The 22,283-nt window shown below is 38.7% G+C and overlaps 1 protein-coding gene across 1 annotated transcript in view; it reads right to left on the minus strand.

Annotated features, from left to right (window-relative positions):
* The window catches only part of TNIP3 (TNFAIP3 interacting protein 3), a 97,435-nt gene that overhangs the window by 24,195 nt on the left and 50,957 nt on the right, over positions 1-22,283 (minus strand). Inside the window, exons 3-7 of the mRNA XM_055085763.1 lie at positions 15,525-15,611; positions 7,107-7,187; positions 5,351-5,416; positions 3,817-3,924; positions 1,632-1,760 (exon numbers count right to left, since the gene is read on the minus strand). Coding sequence (XP_054941738.1) covers positions 1,632-1,760; positions 3,817-3,924; positions 5,351-5,416; positions 7,107-7,187; positions 15,525-15,611 — 471 coding nt within the window. The remainder of the gene's footprint in view (positions 1-1,631; positions 1,761-3,816; positions 3,925-5,350; positions 5,417-7,106; positions 7,188-15,524; positions 15,612-22,283) is intronic.

Consider the following 22,283-nt stretch of genomic DNA (forward strand, 5'->3'; position numbering starts at 1 on the left):
CCCGCGTCCCCTGCATCGGCAGGCGGACTCTCAACCACTGCGCCACCAGGGAAGCCCCCCAAGGAAATATTAAAACAGGAAATATTAGAAGTGGAGTATGTAATTTTAATTAAGATAACCAGAAAAATCCTCTTTGAGAAGATGACAAGCTCTGAATTTTACTCAAATTAATTTTTCTCATTGAGATTTTATGATTATAATCATGAGTTTTAAAGTTCTTACTAATTAAAAAAAATTTTCTATAAACACACCTACACAAAAATGAAGGTTATACATGGGTTTGAGTAAAAAACAGAGTTCTTGGCTGTTTTAATTTCTACAGGCGTTATATCCTTGTGCCTACATTTATAGAAATAGAGAACAGAAGAAAACGGATAAGTAATAACATATCAAAAATGGGAGAGATTTCAAATATAATCTCAATTAATGTCAGTTCCTCTAATTCATTTGTGAAGGATTTCCAGCAGTGATTAAGACAGAAAATTCATTTACCCTGAATTTGTATCTCTGAACATTGTTTTTCTCTCTTAAACGATAGAGAAGTACATTGTTTATGAAGTCAATCTCCAATTTCTCATTTTCTCCTGAATTATAACTTGCCCCATAAACAGATCAAACATAGCATCACATTTGTAAAGCACCCTATCAACCATACAGGCATATAGTTAACACTTTGGGGATATTTAAGTTACACCTCTGAACACTACTTAACTACAAGATGGCACAGGGTCCCAAAGGCAAGCACTGAGTACGTGTTTAAGGCCAGTCAACCACCTACTCCTTTTTTAGAAGATAATTTCTGTTACTTTGGTCAAGAAATATCTAGCTTGAGAGATGACTATCTCAACTCAACCATGTACTACAAGTATTACTATAGTCCACATACGACGTGGCTCTTGGAAAAGTCAACAGTAAAGGATTTAATTTTTTTTCCTGAACAAGTCAGCAATCCGTCTCCCCAAGAAAATTGAGGTTTAGTCCATTAAAACAACACACACACACACACACACACACACACACACACACACACTTACATGTCATCCTTTTGCAGCAATTCACAGGTAGCTCCTTTGAATAGTTGTTGGAGCAAAGGATTAAATCACCAGCATTTTCTTAATAGGCCTACACCCTACTCCCCACCCCCCGTTAAAGGTGAGTTTTAGGCTTATTCTCAGGAAGGCCGTCATCTCAATTTTGGATTTGGCATTCAGCCTGCTTCCATATAGTCTGTATTACACTCAGCAGCTCCACAGTGATGATATTAAAGAGCAGCCTGTTTTCCTCAGGAAACTTTTGCGGTTGACCGAGAGATAAGCTACTATTCGCAAACACCCACTTGCTTGATGTGGTTCTTTGAACTACCAAGAAAAGAGGTCTTACTCTCTTCTATACTTTCTCCTTATCTCTTTCTTTAATGACAATTCTTTGCAGACACACGAATTCCCCCAAAAATTCTTAGCCAAGTATGGCTGAATGAAGCAGATAGGAGTGATTTATGCAATTACTGAGACCTCCCGCGCAAGCCCCTGAGACTGAGCTGCACTGCAGTGTGGATTTTGCTGTTAGCCCAGAAAGTGCTCTTTATACAGAAACCTCCCATTTGATCGCTCCAGCTTCACCTGGCCTGATACCTTATTGAGGCGTTTTATTTCACACTCAAAATGTCGCTTCTTCTGGTTCGCGAGAGCATTTTTTTCCTTCAAAAGCTTATTCTCTCTCTTCAATTCATGTAATTCTTCATTTAGGCTCTCCTTTTCCTTCTGAAGTAGAAAGCAAGAAAACAAATTCAAAATCAACAAAATTCAGGTAGGATGATATTGTAGGAATACTTCTGAAATAAAAAACAAACAAACAAAAAACAGGACGTGCTAGATTTTCACTTAACCTTCCATTTGAGCAGTAATCTCTGGGTGGAGGTCAGGATTAGGATAGAAGAAATCTTTATGTCATCCTTACTGCTACTAAGTTTCGTGACCCCAGAACAAGCTATCAAAATCCCCACTCCTCACTTTCAAGGGTCAAATGGGTCTGCAGAAAAAGCTACTTGCTATGCACTCTTACAAGGTGATGAAAGAGTGACTCACTAAAAATAACTGAAAGTTCTAATATGCAAAGTGTCACTGCAACAAAAAATACCAAATATCTCAAAGCCCAATCCTGCATCATTCAGGACTGGTGAGAGACAAACAAGAGGATAAAAGACAAAACCTCAGGCAATAAGACATTTCACCACAGATAATTATTCAGAGCACTGTATTGTTCTGATGATTACTTTTAAAAGGTAGAGATGAGCTAGTCCAACTGCCATCACTCCACTTTTCAGATCACCTTCAAGGAATCCAGTGTTTTAAGTAACTGAAGCAAGGTCGGTGGCTTAGACAGGCTCTGGATTCAGACAACATCTGCCTCCTATCTCTTAATTTTATATTCTGGACAGTAAAGTTTTTGTGGAGTGAATTGAATTTTTAATGAGACTGCAGTTTTAACCCAGTAAAATAAACACTCTGGAATTTAGGTAAATCAAGATGAGGAAATAGCTAAGATATATATTAAAGTATATTATTTTAATAGCTAATATTTCCCATCACAATGATTAAAGAAATCTACTTTAGGTGAGTCGTTTTCTTTCAAAGTGAAAACACTTCTCTTTGCCTTTGTTTCAACAGAATAGGTCCATGTGTACACATAGAAAATTTACCAATCTTTTTCTAACTTAGCATAGTTTAAGAGAAAATTATTTCCACAAGAAAATGGTCCCAACTGCATAGGGAAAAAATTACCATGATTCCTGTGCTGCCTGTAAATGGAACCGAAAGGGACTTTCATGTGGCAGAAAGGGAGTTGCTAAGCAAGGAAGGGAACCTGAACTGATGATGTCTGCACTGATTTGTGACATTGCCTTAAGATTTGTGCACGTTTTAAAATACAGCTGCTGCATCACAATATTAGTCACAAGACTTCACCTGAGAAAATCTGCCCTTCTCGTTCTTTCCTAACATGCTTGAAAAAAATGAGAGGCCATTAGAGCTCAAGGGCCTCCTCCCATTTTCTACAAATCCATGAAGTCCCATAACTAAAAGTAAAACCGGGAGTCTATTTTAAGAGAGGCCATCACCTCAATGGCCACCGTCTAGTTCTCAGGAGGATTAAAGGGACCTTCCAATCTGGAGACTGGGCTCAAGTCCCATTTTTCCATGTGCTACATTATCGACATTAAGTCATCTAAGCCCTACGTCTCAGCCTTCTCATCTCTAAAACGGCAAAAATAAGAGTTTCCTCACAGAGGGGCTGAGGCTGTTAAATGAGACGATGAGGGTGAGATACTTTTCAAAAATGTTATATTTTTGAGATGACAGAAGTAATACTTATTTGTAAAGCTCTCTGTAAGCTGAAGAGCAGCTGTACAAATACAAGGAATTGTCATATTATCAACACTGGTAATAAAAATGGTCAGTATGAGTAAAAGCAAAAACGCAGAATGAATTTTCTCCTAGGCTGCAATGTCCGAGAAAGATACCCCAAAGCCCTGGCTCAGTTCTCCCCGCGGGTGGAGCCGGGCAAATTGAGGTCTGCCTGTTTGCGCGGCAAAGAAGGAAGTGAGCCGGGCACCTCCCGCCTTCTGATTCTAGAGAAGTGGCCCCTATTTTTGGCTCTGGGGACTTGCGTAACCCGTACACCCTTTGCCCATCGGTCACCGCTCTGCAGAGGGTTGATTTGAATAAACGGTTGGTTTTCAACCGTCTGGAGGCAGCCCCCCGCCCCGCCCCTACCGCGCGCTCCTGGGGGCGGGGAGGTCGCTCCCCGAGCCCCGCCCACCTCCTCTCGCGGCTGCAGGTGGCTCTCCCTCTGGCTCTGCTGCAGCTCCTTCTCCAGCGTGCCTAGGAAGCTTTCTGAGGCGTCCAGTTTCGTTTTCAGCTCTCCGACCTGTAGAAGCGGTTCACAGACAGCTGCAGACACCTCGCCTGAAGCCCACAGACCCCTGGATTTATTCCCAGCCTAAGCACCCGGGGACAGAACTGGCTCAGTCTTGGGCATCCCCTAGGGAGTGGCTCTTCTTCCCACCGCCCCAAACCAAGATCGGGTCTTTTGCTTTTAAAAAGAAGTTTCCTCTACAAGAAAAAAAAAGCAAACACCAAAACGGCCTCCAGCCTCCTTTCTCTAGACCACACCACTTTCGAGGAAATAAACCCGTAGACCTTAAGGGAGCCTTCTAGGCTTGTCATTCTATTCTCAGCTCTCAAGGTGTGCCTCATCTGATCTGAAAAGGACAGCGAAGGATAGGGGATAAGTGAATACGCCTGCCTTGCCGAAAAACAGACATGAGCTTGAACTCATCGTCAGTAACCTGCAGCATTTGACCTGCTACTAAATGCCAAATTAGTCGTCTGAGTGACAAGGGTCCAGTGAGAAAAGCCTTAGGGACAGGCACTTCATCAAACATGGGAACTGTGACCACTGTTAACCCTGGGTCTTCATGCAGCTGCAAGCCGTTCAGGAAGGCAGCTTAAACAATTTTCTCTGGGATCATGTGCTTTAAAATTTGGAGATCCCAAAGCTGTCCCGACCGAATATTGTAAGGTGGCTTGACCATGGCCTGGTGTAGTGAAACGCTATCCTGCTCTTTCCAAATTTAATACTCTGAGTATCAAAATGAGGAATAAAAGAGCAATACTAATGTATTACTCACTTGTGGTCAAGTTTCTTGATGCTGAATTATTTGGGGGGAGTTTACCTTCTCTTTCCTCTCTTTTAGAACATGGAATGGTTTTAAATTATAAACTGACTTTTACCCTTTAAAATATATTTCCTCCCCAAAAAATTCTTTCTCACCAGAGCAAAAGTTTCTTGACAGAGAACATGCTTTGGAGAGAAGAAGGGATTCCCCACTTCCCCTCACACTTTCGCTGTTAACACTGCTTGTCCCTTTTTCTGTGGAAAACAGCTTATGCTCTAAAGAATTAGAGAAGTAGCCTTGCTTAAAAAAAAGTATGAACTTTAAGCCATTTCTCACCTCACATACGCCTTGTGTTTTTATGGCTGCTAGTAACAAAGCCGAGGCCAGGATACTGTGTGAGCTATGATAAATGCGGACAAGGACTCTAGAGACAGCACTGGGGGCTATATTTAGTACCTTTCTTTTGCCATGCTTAAGACAATTCACTGTTCCTTCGTTCATTAACCTTCAGTAGCAAGAGGCCAATAATGCACTCAGCACCCTCCCCCTTATCATTTTACAACAGACAGCTGGCTCTCCACAAATCTCCTGTAGTTGAAATCAATGAGAATCTTCCCATACTTGTCTCCCCCGGATTACTGACTTAAAGCAAATACCAAACAGAGAGGCATTTACCTTCCTTTCGTATAACTCTTTCATGCTTCTAAATTGCTGATCCCATTGTTGGTTAACTTCCAGGAGCTGAAATTATTAAAGTTTGGTAAAGCAACAAAGGATTTTGCCCATTTGGAAATTTAGCCAAAATGCAATCACTTTTCGAGGCTGCTAAGGTTTTGGAAGCCATGGGTGAACATGGTATTCCTTCCACCAAGTTCTGGTAGATCTGGGATAAGTTAATTGAACACATTTGCCTTTCATAATTGGTTCACATATGAAAAACTATTAAGCCTTAGGTATATCTTGACTAGTCAGTTGAACAGTTTATTAGCAACTTCTAACTTTGCTTAGTTATTTGAATTTTCATCTTCTTGTTTAATCTAACCAGAATCTGATGAAAAATTGTAAGTATTAACGGTTTTATGTAAGATGTATTAATAATTGAAGGGCCTTTTTTCAAACCTTTCCATATTTTTTATGTGCTTACATTGATGATTATAATGAAATATTTCTTCTAGCTTTTTAAAGGCAGAATTTATATTAAAAAATTCCAAGTTCAATTAACTGATAATCATTAGCTTGCAATACTGTGTTTTTTTAAAAAATCAGTACATGATTTATTACATACTCAGCTAATGGATAATATCACCTTTTTGGAAGCATAGGTTTTTCAGGGAATAATAGTTTTGTCGTAAGACAATATTTAGAAACAATCTAGGCTGCAAACAATTTGAAAGTTTTAAAACTGTGTGCCAAATAGATGAAAGAAAAAACACTAAGACCTGTTTTCAGTTTTCTTATAAGGGAAGTCTACAACTTTCCACATTAAGAGAAATTCCAACACCTATAAATATGGGACAGACATGGAGAAGACTGTCTCAATGACTAAAATGTAGCAAGCCTTTCTCTTAATTACAAAACAAAATATCTAATCCAGAGTGGCAATTGCTAGGTAACCCTTATGCTGGAAATAGATATGACTATTTAGTATAAGACTATATAATATTATTATGTAAAGATCTTTGATCTGTTGTTATTTTAGGGACTAACATTTCTATGCTATGGTAACATAACTTTGCTATGGTTCAGTAATTTTCCAGAAGGGCACACTATTTTATGCAGTATCAAAGAAGGGTAGAGGAAACCATAGAAGAAAACATGAAGGCTGTAGCATAGAAAATGATTTCGAAAAGGAATTACAAAATTGACAACAGAGTGCCAAAATTGTTAACTTTTTACCTCTTTCTCTGTCAAGGAGAATAAAGAGGTTCCAATATTCATTAAACTCAGAAAAACGGAACTCAAAATAATATCCATCACATTGCCAATGACATTTTAAAACAAATTTCTCTTATGATAATGCTCCTTAACCCGTGTTGGTCAGATGCCCAACTCCTGAAGTCATAGCACCTAATCAATGATACAATAAAGCCTCTGACAGTTTGAGTTTCAAGGTGTGTCAAGTGTCGAGCATAAAGGGCACAGATGATAAGCTCACCTAGCCCATGTGGAGGAAATGTCTAAGTTTTGAAAAAAATTAAGATTATTGGATTTATGGCTTTGTCATTTTTATTCATTTGCACAAGCACTGAGAGACCGAGTAAGTGATATGTAGGTGAATAAGAAAGAAGTATTTGCTCTCAAAATAATGCAGTCCAGTATCCTTAAGATAAATACTGTGACCCAATAACAAAAATAAAAGGCACTAGGTGCCTATTTTATTCTCAGCATTAATCCACGGCACATGTTGCTTCAACTAATATTTCAAAATTACCTCTTTTCTCTGTTTTTCCAGGCACCTTATCTTTTGTTCAAGGGAATTTGTTAAGTTTTTTCTTCTCGATGATTGAGTCCACTTAAAAAAAAAAAAAAGAAAAAGAGTGAAACAGAATAGTCTATAAACAGGAGAAATGCTTCTCTTCACCAACTCTCATGTCGTAATTCATAAAAATATTTTAGCAATAATAATGCTCACACCATAGTCCTTCATAGAGACCTGTTGATGAAAAAGCTTTATATTTTAGACTCTTTTATATGAATTAAGTACCAAAAGAATTCTCTAATAAATTACAAATGTATCTATATAATGCACAAGCAAGAAATTAGGATTTTATGAATTTGGATTTCAATCCTTTTCCCAAAAAATGAAAATTCAGAGTATAATGTATATAGAAATCAGGTAAGTTTCATGGATATATGTTAGGTATTTACCTGGTAAACATTTCTAAAAAATCATTTTTGTAGACATAGCCATGATCTGAAGAGTGGCCCTGGCAAAAGTCAGAGAAGTGATAGAACCACCAAGAAAAAAAGACCAACACACTACAGTTAAATGGCAACAAATTGATTCTGAAACAATAATACAATAAATTAACTACCTCAATGACCATCATTATGGTTATGTTATAGAGGTGGGCATAGATTATCTGGTATTTTGTAATTTTAACCAGCCCTTTGTATAAAGCTACTAGGTGACAAATTTAGATTAATAATAAATCATTGGTATGGTGAAAAATTAACCACCTTTCTTTTCAGTTTTTTTTTAAAAAATATTATTCATTTAAAGAAAGCACAAAAGCTCTGGAAACTGCCTGCCATCTGTCTAAATCGACCATCAACAAAGTTCTCTTAAGTACTGTTTTCTCTGTTTTAACTCAATAGTCTTAAAACCATCGCATGGCTGAGTCATATAAGTAATACAATGAATGGGGTAATGAGGGTCGTTCCTAAATCTGCTATTCAGTTTCAGGCTCAATAGCTATTGTGGACCATGAAACTGCTTAAGGATATTCATGAACAATTAAGAAATATTTTCAAAACATGTTGGCCTTTGCCACAAACGTTACAGGAAATGCTGTTTTGCAATCATCATAGGATTTCAAGGGCTTTTTTCATTAGAAATGATTTATAAAACTATTTTCTATCTTTTCTCTACTTACCTTTGTCTCACAATGTTTTAGGATTCGAGGGTATTTTCTACCTCTATAGATGCTGTTCTTAGTTTTCTTAGCTACTTCCTATTCAGATCCATGTGTAACTAAGACTGCATTTAAAAAGAGACATTCTTCTGTAGGTCAACACAATCAGAATGATTATACCTGCTTCGGACCTCAAGGTGGTTTAGCCCAGTGCCAGAAATGACATCAATTTCCAGGTGACAAGTATGTTGGGTCCTGCAATTGAGATTTCCCTTTTTTAGGAAGACTTCCAAGGGACTGGACTTATTCTGGATCAGCACAGACTAAATATTAGGCATCTTTGATTTGGAGAATGCTGTGAGCCAACCCTACTTAGTGTGTCCTGGGCTCTGTGAAGCAGAGGTTTGGTGAGACTGGATTCTAGACCAGTGTTTCTCACCACTAGAGCTCATCAGAATCACCCTGGGAGCTTGCTAAACATAGGGCACCCCGAACACTGGTCAGAATTTCTGAAAGGGAGCCACAGCACCTCTATCTTCTTTTTAATAGACTACTTTTTAAAGCAGTTCTAGGTTCACAGAAAAATTGAGTGGAGAGTACAAAGATTTCCCACATACCTATTGCCCCAACAAATGTGTAGCCTTCCCCATCATTGGCTTCGCCCATCAGAGTAGTATATTTGTTAATAGATGAGCCTACATTGACACATCATTATCACCCAGGCTTCCCTCTTGCTGTTGTATATTCTATGGATTTAGATGAATGTGTAATGACATGTATCTATCATTTGTAGTATCATGGAGAATAGTTTCACTGTCTTAAAAATCCTCTGTGCTCCACCTATTTATCCCACCTCTATTTTTAATAAATATCACTGATTATCATGAGTTACACTACAGTTCAAGGTTTTTCCATTCCATACCATGCTTCGGAATATGAATTTTAGGTCTTCAAAAAGTCTTTTTTCTATTTGTGATATAGACCAAAAAAAAAAAAGAAAAAAAAGCTGTGACCAACAAATATTTGTATGACCCTACTTTCTGGGAATCTAGATTAAGAGTAATCAGATAGTATGCATTATTTTCCATATATAATTTTCTCTGGAAAAAAATTATGAAATATTTTGACCGTTGATTTTCTTATAAATGAGTTATTTTTAAATAACTTTATAAAAATCATTTATAAAATGATTTAGTAAAGATATTAAATCTGCAAGACAGAGAAAGCACAGCAATAGGTATGGCTTATAAGTCATAAATGTATCACTAGGGATTTCTCTGAGGATTAATCAACATTTTACCACCATTCATATGTCTTAGGTGTGCATTAAAATGAAAGAAAATCAATTAAATACAAAGTTTTGGGGAAACTTTTCACTTGTTTTTGCTGTGCTTCCCAGTTGCTAATAAAGGCATAGAAAGATTTGTAGTCACTGGTCCTCCTAAGGGCTCATTTAAAGAACATTTATTCCCTATAAAATGTAATCTGTGTTCGAAGTATTTGGACCTTGATTTCTCATTTACCCTAATACCCAGACCAACTTCTGAAAGATCCAAGTTCTGAGACTGCTAAATTAAATACCTAAATGTACCAAAAAGCCTCAGTTTCCTATTATATCTTAGTTATCTCTAAAAAAATCTTTAAGAAAGCACTTTCATTCATTCATTCAATTAGTAAGTATCTGTTGCAGTAACCAGTAACAGAACAACGACTGTGGTATTAATTACGTATATAGAAGTATTTCACCATAGATACTCTATTGCTATAATAGTTTTTATTTCTCACCACACAAATATAATATTCTTTTTACATTTTACATTAAACCAAATTCCTTGAAATTAAGAGCAAAGTATGAAACACATAGATTGAAAAGCTGACAGGACAAGATTTTATTTCTCTCTTCGTAAAAGAAGAAATGTAGCTCAGAGGTGTCAAAGGAAATGTAACCAGTCACCTAGCTATTTTTCCTTTGTTGAATAACATTCTTGAAATATATAGAGCAGATCTTAGCTCAAGAAAGCAAACTAGACATTTCTACTCTTATTAATCATTGCATAATTCGCCATTAGCAATGCTGTCGATGATATATATGGTCAATTCATCCCCTAGAAATGCGTTCTTACCTCTGCATGCTCCGTAGAACTTTCTGTACCACTCATTCTAGTTGTGCATTGTAGGAAATGTGCCACGGAAGCTGGTTTTCCTGGAGTCTTGGAGAGCAGAAAGAAAAAAGCAAAGTAAATATCTCTTAATGGTGTCTTTTAAAGTGAGAGCAAATATATATGTAATTTTAAAAATACCACACAAATAGTTAACTGATGATAGAAAATAATAGCAACAGTTTTTCACTGAACATGTACAGAAGTGACTCCGTATGTGAATTATACAGAATAAGGTTAAAAGCACAGCAAGTGTGATTATAACTTTTCTTCTCTTCCAGAGAGGGATTTCCCAGGATGTCTCAAGCTACAGGCTGTGACTAACACACAAGGCAGATAAGCCTTGCTATGGTATGTAAATTGCCATTCTTCCCTTACTGGCAGTTTCTCCCACTGGAGGAAGAAGTTACCACAGAAACCCTGAGTAAGCCAAGTCTTTTCCTCAGTAGACTAGCTGCCGTAACTTCACTGTATTTCCAGACCAGTTAGGTAACTGTTGACTTTTTGACAGCCCAGTTCCTTGCTTTCCTAAGGGAAGGATTTTCTGGCAATGCCTTATACATGTCAGCTTAGCTGTGCAGAATTTAATGAGTCATACATAATTCTCACGGAACTAAAAAGAAAATAATTCATTACAAAGTTATCGGGTATTGTTCGTAAAACTCATCTTCTGTATTGGCAGGAAGTTTAAACTTGGTTCTCAAGTTTAAAGTCTCAAGACTGTCTTTTCCATAGGTTGTCCACATTTTCTCCGTGACCCCATGGAAGTAAAATCTTTGCACTAACATTTAGCTTTAATGAGTTGGCTTGTCGTTTTACAGGGCACTGAGATAATGGAGCGCGTGATAAGTAGGGCAGACAAAAGCACCGAAAGCAGATGTTTGGAGCTACACAGATGGGCCGTGATAGAGCAGAAGACCTCATTCTTGACTTGGAGGAGAGGGAACAGAAGAAAAGGCAACAATATAGAAAGGAAAGAATGTGTTGCTGAAAGGAGAAAAGGAAGAATTTAGTCAGTCACTTAATATACGTTTTTCTTTAGACCTCCCTATTTGATATCCACATATATGTAGGATAAATCCTAAAACTCCTGAAATTCAGATTCTTTAAAAGGGAATGAACGGGTGGCTAAGATTTGGCCCTCCTTTTACTCCTTTAGATCTTCTACCTATCTCCAATTCTTGGGCTCCAGACGAACTGAATGGCCTCTGCTTCCTGAACTGGCCACGCCCCCTGATATCTGTGGCTCTCTCCACCTGGAGTGTGTGTGTGTGTGTGTGTGTGTGTGTGTGTGTGTGTGTTCACTTTCTCCTGGTTTCTTGGTCTGTTTGGGGGGTACACTTGAGTGAAATGGAATGATATTTCCTTAAGGCAATATCCAAAAATACAAGTGGGAATGAAATTGTTCAGAGTTCTAAAGGTAAGACTTATGACTCACATTTGATTTCATTTTAGGGAATATAAGCAGGGATTTCCTGGAGACTGACACTTCATTAACAGTAAAATCTACTCATCAGAAAAGAATAAAAAAGACAATAACATAAAAATATATTTTTTCCCTCCCAATCCCCGCCGCAAACACACACACACACACACACACACACACACACACACACACACACAAAACATAATTATATATGGTTCAAGGTTCCCTTCAGCCTTATTTGTGTATTTGGTAATAATAACCCAGTGGGTGTGTTAACACACTGACCTAAAGAAACGGTTCGAAGGAACATTTTCTGGCCAGGCACTGTCGTCTTTGGGTCCCCTCTGTATGGGTATCCTGTTGCATATTCGTTGTAGCCCATCGTGATGTGAGTGATTCTACTGAATGGAAATCCTGTATCTTTGCATTTTTTATTATAATTTTTTTCCTCTTTTTCTGCTATGGCAGTTTAACAACAAACAGATTTTCTGTTAGCTCCAGAGAGCTGTGTGGTGATTTACGAATAAACAGTAACTCTTCTGGAGTGTCCCAAGTTTGGTTTGAGGAAAAAGGAATTTGCATTAGGACTGTCCTAGGAATAAACTGGATATTTTCTGTTACATATGCCCTGTTCACCTCACCTCCATTCCTTTCACATATGCTATACACTTTAAGAGTCTGGCTTTTAGTCAAGCTTTGTTTCATGAGAAGTCTCACTCGCTGCAATAACTTTCAGAGAAATGGACATGTCACTCCATGTTTCCAAAGTGATTTTGAAGAGTCCTCATTTCTCAAGTGATTTCCTCTAATCTCTAGAGGAAAATAACTAACAGAGGGAAATATGATGAAGTAAAGGACAAGGAGCTGCCGGTCAGTGGTCTGTTAACTGTCATTCAGGTTGATGATAATTCTCTCAAAATTAGTTCAAGAGAGATCATCACATTTCTATACATGCCTGGAGGGATTCTTTGGCAGGTAAAATAAACATGGCTTTTTCTTTAATATCCATTAGAATTGGGGTTAAAAAACCTCCTTTGCTTCCTGAATCTATCTGCACAGATTTTTAAGTGAATGTGCTATCTAGGTAGGAGACAGGGTACGTAGTGGTGACTAAACATCTGACTCTAGAGTCCAGTCATCTGGATTCATATCTCAGCTGTACCTTCACGGCTTGTAAATCTGGGGATGATGCTTAAGGCCCCTAAGTCTCAACTTCCACATTTGTAAACTAGGGATAGTAGAGGTGTCTTCCTCCTGGGGTTGCTGTCTATGATAATACATAGAAGAGCTTAGATGTTAATAATAATATGACCTTAGAGATAGGGACCATCAATCATTTACACATCACTTACTCTGCACATGACACTAAGTGGGTTCCAAAGGAAAATAAACAAAAGTAACAAAAGTTCCTACTTCTAATGAAATTTACATATCTACAAATAAATAAATAAATAAATAAATATATATATATAAGGGACCATCAATCATTTACACATCACTTACTCTGCACATGACACTAAGTGGGTTCCAAAGGAAAATAAACAAAAGTAACAAAAGTTCCTACTTCTAATGAAATTTACATATCTACAAATAAATAAATAAATAAATAAATATATATATATAGAGAGAGAGAGAGAGAGAGAGAAAGAGAGAGAGAGAAAGAGACATGACTGTAAGAATTCAGAGAGAGCTCATTCAGAGCTTTAATCATTATTGTGGGAGTTGGAATATCTGCTGGGCCTTGAAGGCTGGATAGGATTTTCATAGATGGTGAGAACTGAGATATATTATTGTAAGGGGAGCAACTTAAATGAAACAGAGATGGACAAGCCTAAATATGAAGGATTATAGCAAGCTCAGTGTAACTAGAGGGGGGCTCATGTGGTCTATCTAAAGTCGATTTGGATCAAATTGTGAAAGGCTTTTAATTTCAGATGAAGAAATTTTAAGTTTATTGCATAGGCCATGGGGCACGTCTAAAGACCCTTGAGGAAAGGAATTATATGATCAAAGTGGCTTTTTAATAAAAATAAACCTGGATATGCACGTTATGTACTAAATGGGTTAGACTGACAACTGCAATACCACTTAATAGATATTATCAAAAGTAATATTCGAAATACTTAACATCTCGTGGTGATCAAAATATTTAATAATCAGTTCACCTGGGGGACTCAGAATGAACCACACCTCGGAACTCCAGACACCTATAGTAATTGCCTACTCACCATACCTGTTTGGTTGCTTAATAAGTACCTCCTTATCCACTTATATAAAAGCTATTTCTTGATCTTCCCTCACAAAACCGTCTTCCCCATCACAATGACAAATTTCATGCTCTGGACTGAGAACTTTGGAGTCATCCTTGACTCCTCTTTTTCCTCACAGCCTATACCCAATCTATCTGAACATTTTTTTGTGTGTGTGTGTGTGTGTGTGTGTTATGCGGGCCTCCCCCCGCTGCGGGCTCTCCCGTCGCGGAGCACAGGCTCCGGACGCGCAGGCCCAGCGGCCATGGCCCACGGGCCCAGCCGCTCCTCGGCACGCGGGATCCTCCCAGACCGGGGCCCGAACCCGGCTCCCCTGCATCGGCAGGCGGACGCGCAACCGCCGCCTAGATTAAGAGTAATCAGATAGTATGCATTATTTTCCATATATAATTTTCTCTGGAAAAAAATTATGAAATATTTTGACCGTTGATTTTCTTATAAATGAGTTATTTTTAAATAACTTTATAAAAATCATTTATAAAATGATTTAGTAAAGATATTAAATCTGCAAGACAGAGAAAGCACAGCAATAGGTATGGCTTATAAGTCATAAATGTATCACTAGGGATTTCTCTGAGGATTAATCAACATTTTACCACCATTCATATGTCTTAGGTGTGCATTAAAATGAAAGAAAATCAATTAAATACAAAGTTTTGGGGAAACTTTTCACTTGTTTTTGCTGTGCTTCCCAGTTGCTAATAAAGGCATAGAAAGATTTGTAGTCACTGGTCCTCCTAAGGGCTCATTTAAAGAACATTTATTCCCTATAAAATGTAATCTGTGTTCGAAGTATTTGGACCTTGATTTCTCATTTACCCTAATACCCAGACCAACTTCTGAAAGATCCAAGTTCTGAGACTGCTAAATTAAATACCTAAATGTACCAAAAAGCCTCAGTTTCCTATTATATCTTAGTTATCTCTAAAAAAATCTTTAAGAAAGCACTTTCATTCATTCATTCAATTAGTAAGTATCTGTTGCAGTAACCAGTAACAGAACAACGACTGTGGTATTAATTACGTATATAGAAGTATTTCACCATAGATACTCTATTGCTATAATAGTTTTTATTTCTCACCACACAAATATAATATTCTTTTTACATTTTACATTAAACCAAATTCCTTGAAATTAAGAGCAAAGTATGAAACACATAGATTGAAAAGCTGACAGGACAAGATTTTATTTCTCTCTTCGTAAAAGAAGAAATGTAGCTCAGAGGTGTCAAAGGAAATGTAACCAGTCACCTAGCTATTTTTCCTTTGTTGAATAACATTCTTGAAATATATAGAGCAGATCTTAGCTCAAGAAAGCAAACTAGACATTTCTACTCTTATTAATCATTGCATAATTCGCCATTAGCAATGCTGTCGATGATATATATGGTCAATTCATCCCCTAGAAATGCGTTCTTACCTCTGCATGCTCCGTAGAACTTTCTGTACCACTCATTCTAGTTGTGCATTGTAGGAAATGTGCCACGGAAGCTGGTTTTCCTGGAGTCTTGGAGAGCAGAAAGAAAAAAGCAAAGTAAATATCTCTTAATGGTGTCTTTTAAAGTGAGAGCAAATATATATGTAATTTTAAAAATACCACACAAATAGTTAACTGATGATAGAAAATAATAGCAACAGTTTTTCACTGAACATGTACAGAAGTGACTCCGTATGTGAATTATACAGAATAAGGTTAAAAGCACAGCAAGTGTGATTATAACTTTTCTTCTCTTCCAGAGAGGGATTTCCCAGGATGTCTCAAGCTACAGGCTGTGACTAACACACAAGGCAGATAAGCCTTGCTATGGTATGTAAATTGCCATTCTTCCCTTACTGGCAGTTTCTCCCACTGGAGGAAGAAGTTACCACAGAAACCCTGAGTAAGCCAAGTCTTTTCCTCAGTAGACTAGCTGCCGTAACTTCACTGTATTTCCAGACCAGTTAGGTAACTGTTGACTTTTTGACAGCCCAGTTCCTTGCTTTCCTAAGGGAAGGATTTTCTGGCAATGCCTTATACATGTCAGCTTAGCTGTGCAGAATTTAATGAGTCATACATAATTCTCACGGAACTAAAAAGAAAATAATTCATTACAAAGTTATCGGGTATTGTTCGTAAAACTCATCTTCTGTATTGGCAGGAAGTTTAAACTTGGTTCTCAAGTTTAAAGTCTCAAGACTGTCTTTTCCATAGGTTGTCCACATTTTCTCCGTGACCCCATGGAAGTAAAATCTTTGCACTAACATTTAGCTTTAATGAGTTGGCTTGTCGTTTTACAGGGCACTGAGATAATGGAGCGCGTGATAAGTAGGGCAGACAAAAGCACCGAAAGCAGATGTTTGGAGCTACACAGATGGGCCGTGATAGAGCAGAAGACCTCATTCTTGACTTGGAGGAGAGGGAACAGAAGAAAAGGCAACAATATAGAAAGGAAAGAATGTGTTGCTGAAAGGAGAAAAGGAAGAATTTAGTCAATCACTTAATATACGTTTTTCTTTAGACCTCCCTATTTGATATCCACATATATGTAGGATAAATCCTAAAACTCCTGAAATTCAGATTCTTTAAAAGGGAATGAACGGGTGGCTAAGATTTGGCCCTCCTTTTACTCCTTTAGATCTTCTACCTATCTCCAATTCTTGGGCTCCAGACGAACTGAATGGCCTCTGCTTCCTGAACTGGCCACGCCCCCTGATATCTGTGGCTCTCTCCACCTGGAGTGTGTGTGTGTGTGTGTGTGTGTGTGTGTGTGTGTGTGTTCACTTTCTCCTGGTTTCTTGGTCTGTTTGGGGGGTACACTTGAGTGAAATGGAATGATATTTCCTTAAGGCAATATCCAAAAATACAAGTGGGAATGAAATTGTTCAGAGTTCTAAAGGTAAGACTTATGACTCACATTTGATTTCATTTTAGGGAATATAAGCAGGGATTTCCTGGAGACTGACACTTCATTAACAGTAAAATCTACTCATCAGAAAAGAATAAAAAAGACAATAACATAAAAATATATTTTTTCCCTCCCAATCCCCGCCGCAAACACACACACACACACACACACACACACACACAACATAATTATATATGGTTCAAGGTTCCCTTCAGCCTTATTTGTGTATTTGGTAATAATAACCCAGTGGGTGTGTTAACACACTGACCTAAAGAAACGGTTCGAAGGAACATTTTCTGGCCAGGCACTGTCGTCTTTGGGTCCCCTCTGTATGGGTATCCTGTTGCATATTCGTTGTAGCCCATCGTGATGTGAGTGATTCTACTGAATGGAAATCCTGTATCTTTGCATTTTTTATTATAATTTTTTTCCTCTTTTTCTGCTATGGCAGTTTAACAACAAACAGATTTTCTGTTAGCTCCAGAGAGCCGTGTGGTGATTTACGAATAAACAGTAACTCTTCTGGAGTGTCCCAAGTTTGGTTTGAGGAAAAAGGAATTTGCATTAGGACTGTCCTAGGAATAAACTGGATATTTTCTGTTACATATGCCCTGTTCACCTCACCTCCATTCCTTTCACATATGCTATACACTTTAAGAGTCTGGCTTTTAGTCAAGCTTTGTTTCATGAGAAGTCTCACTCGCTGCAATAACTTTCAGAGAAATGGACATGTCACTCCATGTTTCCAAAGTGATTTTGAAGAGTCCTCATTTCTCAAGTGATTTCCTCTAATCTCTAGAGGAAAATAACTAACAGAGGGAAATATGGTGAAGTAAAGGACAAGGAGCTGCCGGTCAGTGGTCTGTTAACTGTCATTCAGGTTGATGATAATAAATAAATATATATATATATAGAGAGAGAGAGAGAGAGAGAGAAAGAGAGAGAGAGAAAGAGACATGACTGTAAGAATTCAGAGAGAGCTCATTCAGAGCTTTAATCATTATTGTGGGAGTTGGAATATCTGCTGGGCCTTGAAGGCTGGATAGGATTTTCATAGATGGTGAGAACTGAGATATATTATTGTAAGGGGAGCAACTTAAATGAAACAGAGATGGACAAGCCTAAATATGAAGGATTATAGCAAGCTCAGTGTAACTAGAGGGGGGCTCATGTGGTCTATCTAAAGTCGATTTGGATCAAATTGTGAAAGGCTTTTAATTTCAGATGAAGAAATTTTAAGTTTATTGCATAGGCCATGGGGCACGTCTAAAGACCCTTGAGGAAAGGAATTATATGATCAAAGTGGCTTTTTAATAAAAATAAACCTGGATATGCACGTTATGTACTAAATGGGTTAGACTGACAACTGCAATACCACTTAATAGATATTATCAAAAGTAATATTCGAAATACTTAACATCTCGTGGTGATCAAAATATTTAATAATCAGTTCACCTGGGGGACTCAGAATGAACCACACCTCGGAACTCCAGACACCTATAGTAATTGCCTACTCACCATACCTGTTTGGTTGCTTAATAAGTACCTCCTTATCCACTTATATAAAAGCTATTTCTTGATCTTCCCTCACAAAACCGTCTTCCCCATCACAATGACAAATTTCATGCTCTGGACTGAGAACTTTGGAGTCATCCTTGACTCCTCTTTTTCCTCACAGCCTATACCCAATCTATCTGAACATTTTTTTGTGTGTGTGTGTGTGTGTGTGTGTTATGCGGGCCTCCCCCCGCTGCGGGCTCTCCCGTCGCGGAGCACAGGCTCCGGACGCGCAGGCCCAGCGGCCATGGCCCACGGGCCCAGCCGCTCCTCGGCACGCGGGATCCTCCCAGACCGGGGCCCGAACCCGGCTCCCCTGCATCGGCAGGCGGACGCGCAACCGCCGCGCCACCAGGGAAGCCCTCTGTGTATGTTTATAGAGAGCCTAAAAAAATGTTCAGATAGGGGCTTCCCTGGTGGTGCGGCGGTTGCGCGTCCGCCTGCCGATGCAGGGGAGCCGGGTTCGGGCCCCGGTCTGGGAGGATCCCGCGTGCCGAGGAGCGGCTGGGCCCGTGGGCCATGGCCGCTGGGCCTGCGCGTCCGGAGCCTGTGCTCCGCGACGGGAGAGCCCGCAGCGGGGGGAGGCCCGCATAACACACACACACACTAAAAAAAACATACACAGAAAGGAGAGCAGCATGTTGCCACAAGAGCCTAGAGAATTCCCAGTTTAAGGAGAGAGTGAAATAAACATGCAATTTTATAAATTTTCAAAATGGAAACTTTAATGATTACTTCCTGATTTTATTCACATGAAAATTCTTAAGGGAACATCCAGTAGTTACTGACATCTGTCTCTGTGTCAAATCCTAGTTCCATCCTTTACTAGATGTGTGACCTTGGGCAAGATGCTTAGCATCTTTGCATTGATCAAGCCACCATCATCTCCCACCTGGATTATTGCAATATTATTGCAATGTTCCTTGCTTCCCCTCTTGCTCCTTTCCCATCTGTTCTCAGCCCAGGAGCCACTGTGGGTCTTTAAAATATGTCATTTCATGTCTCTCTTCTGCTCAAAACCTTTCAATGGCTTCCCATCTCAGAGTGAAAGCAAAACTCTTTAGAGTGGCCCACAGGGTACCAGATACTCTAGCCTGTGCCCCTCTGACCTCTTTCTCAGTATCCTCCTGTTTGTCCACTCTGCTCTATGTCCTGGCCACACTGCTGGTCCATGAACCTCTCGTGTACACTTCCTGTTCCGCCCAGAACTATCTTTCTCCTAGATAACCTCATGGCGCATCCCACCCTCCACCCCAAATGGGTGATTGCTTCAATGTCATCTCTTTATTAAGATCTTACCTACCCCCCTCATTTAAAATTACTCTCCATCCCAGTGCTTTCCTGCTATATTTTTTCCACAGCACTGTATATCGTACCCTATGTATTTTTCTTCTTTGTTCTTTGCCTCCCACCATTAGAACTTAAACTCCATGACAGCAGTTGTTGTCTGTTGTGTTCATTCTGTATTTCTCGAACCTAAAAGAGTGCCAATTATGTTAGTGCCTGTGCAAGTATACATAGTGCTCAGATACACGTAAGGCCTCCTCCTCACGCAAAACTAAATCTGTAATGTCGCCGAGTCATGTATCTTCTCAAGAGGTTGTAGAAGATCTCAAGATCAGAAAAGTCAAATTCTTGGCCTCCAAACTAGTAAATTACCTCTCTTTCATACCCCAAACCTGGGTTTGGACTATGAGAGGCATGTCCCAAATTCCACAGCCTCAAGGGGGATACAGGCTTGTGTCCCTCCAGGTTGGCGCTTTGAAGCGCTTCTTCCATGCAGTACATACATGTCTGTTTCCACTGCACGCTTTTAGTTTTTAGTGAATTGCAGATACGTCACAGGGCAAATTGGACTTTGCTGACTGTTCTCTAGTCTTTAGGAAACTGCAGAATTTATGAAACTTCCATGTCTAAAGATTTCTCAGCGCTGTCCAAAACAGTAAACCATCTGACACAGCCTGACCCACCAGGCCCTTTGAAGTTTCCCCTGGTTTTCCAGAGCAGTTAGTTACCTCCTCCTTTGTGATCGAAGGCACTTTGTGAAGCATCAATTCCTACACTTACTGTAAATCTGTCATTAATTTTATGTACCTTTCTCTCCCAAGCCTGTAAGTTTCTTGAAGGTAGGGTCGATATTTATCATTTCAGCCTTGGGAACTGACATAGCACCTTCAGAGTACAGAGTAGTGACATACACATTTTAAAAAAATAAACCTGTTTACGTATAAATTTTCAGTAGGAAATCATAGTACACTTCTTCGTCTCAGAACACAGCCCAGAGGTGGATGACCACAGGGATAAACAAAGTAATATGTTTTGTCTCCAAATCAGAAAGGATCAAGTAGGGGTATCCAGTTTTAAAAAGCTGTTCTGTTTAAATGTATTTGCTTTTTATTCATTTTGTAGGTAAATATTTCACCCTTTTTTATTTTGGTTACGTGATCAATATTATTTTGTCTCCATACAAAACCTCCTTAAATTTTTTTCTCCTAATCCTAGTTAATGTTTAATAAATAAATAATATAAATGATTATACATGTTATGAGGGAAGTTTTAAAAGGTATAAACGTGGTCTTCAGTAATATCTCCTACATTTGTACAGTGCTTTCTTATATCTTATGAGATAAGTTAATCTCTTGAAGTATTAACTGGTGATTCCCGCAAACACATATGGTTCTTTGTTTCATGTAACTAATCCTTTCTTTGTTCAGTAAGAGATATTTTTCATCTCAGGGCTGAGTAAGTTTGTCATTGAATGCAAAGGGAAAAACAGTCCCTGTTCAGCCTTGGAACTTCAAAATAGACTCTTCAAACTCTAGAGACCATCCTGAAAAACAAAGCTTTGAATTGCAAGAGCTAGTGTTTCTGAAAGTAATATGTTTAAAAAAATATTTTTAAAGATTAATTCCTTTTGTGAAATTTATTTTGAAATGCTTCAAAAAGTAACATGGATTGATGGGAGAAACGTGCAGTTGGTAGATGGATAGATATATGATAAACAAGTAGAGTGAAGTTTTGATAGTAAAATCTATGGGTGTACATCATAAAATCCTTTCAACTTGGCTATATATTTGAAATTTTCATAACAAAATATTTGAGAAAAATCAGAATCAAGCCATAAAATCTTATACCATAAACAACTGATAGAAAAGAGGGTAGATGAAGAGATGGTATAACCTATTCCTTACCTCTTCCACACTCCCTACCCCATCCCACCCAGAGAAGAGTAAAAAAAGTATATGGCCCTGAGGAAAAATGAGAAAAGAATCAGGGGAAAAGAGCCCTGAATGTTGTGAGTCCTCTTGGGGAAACTGAGTCCAACTCTTCTAGGGACTCATCCATCATCTATCGAACTGCCTAGATTGAACATCAAAGAGCAGAGAGAGCTTTGGCCTTACCCCCTGAGATAAATCTGGGGAAGGGGCAAGTCTTGAGAATTTCTGCATAGCACACATCTGGGACTTTGCAGCATGTCTAGGTAGGGAGGTCCTGAGACAGACACCTCAAACCCAGAGTGGTGTGGAAGCAGAGTCAGAAATTTCCTGCATTCCTGAGAAGGATGTAACAGTGGTTAACTAGGGTTTTGTGGATTTAAGAATGCTTTGCTGTCAAGTTGAGGAAAATGCAGTATTTATCACATGGATCTGAGGACAGGAGATGAGCAGAGGGGACCCGGAAGCTTCAGTGATTGCCAGTGAAGCAATGAACCAATGAAAAGCGCATAAGGAGCAGAT

Source organism: Physeter macrocephalus, chromosome 7 (assembly GCF_002837175.3).
Source record: "Physeter macrocephalus isolate SW-GA chromosome 7, ASM283717v5, whole genome shotgun sequence".
NCBI lineage: Eukaryota > Metazoa > Chordata > Mammalia > Artiodactyla > Physeteridae > Physeter > Physeter macrocephalus.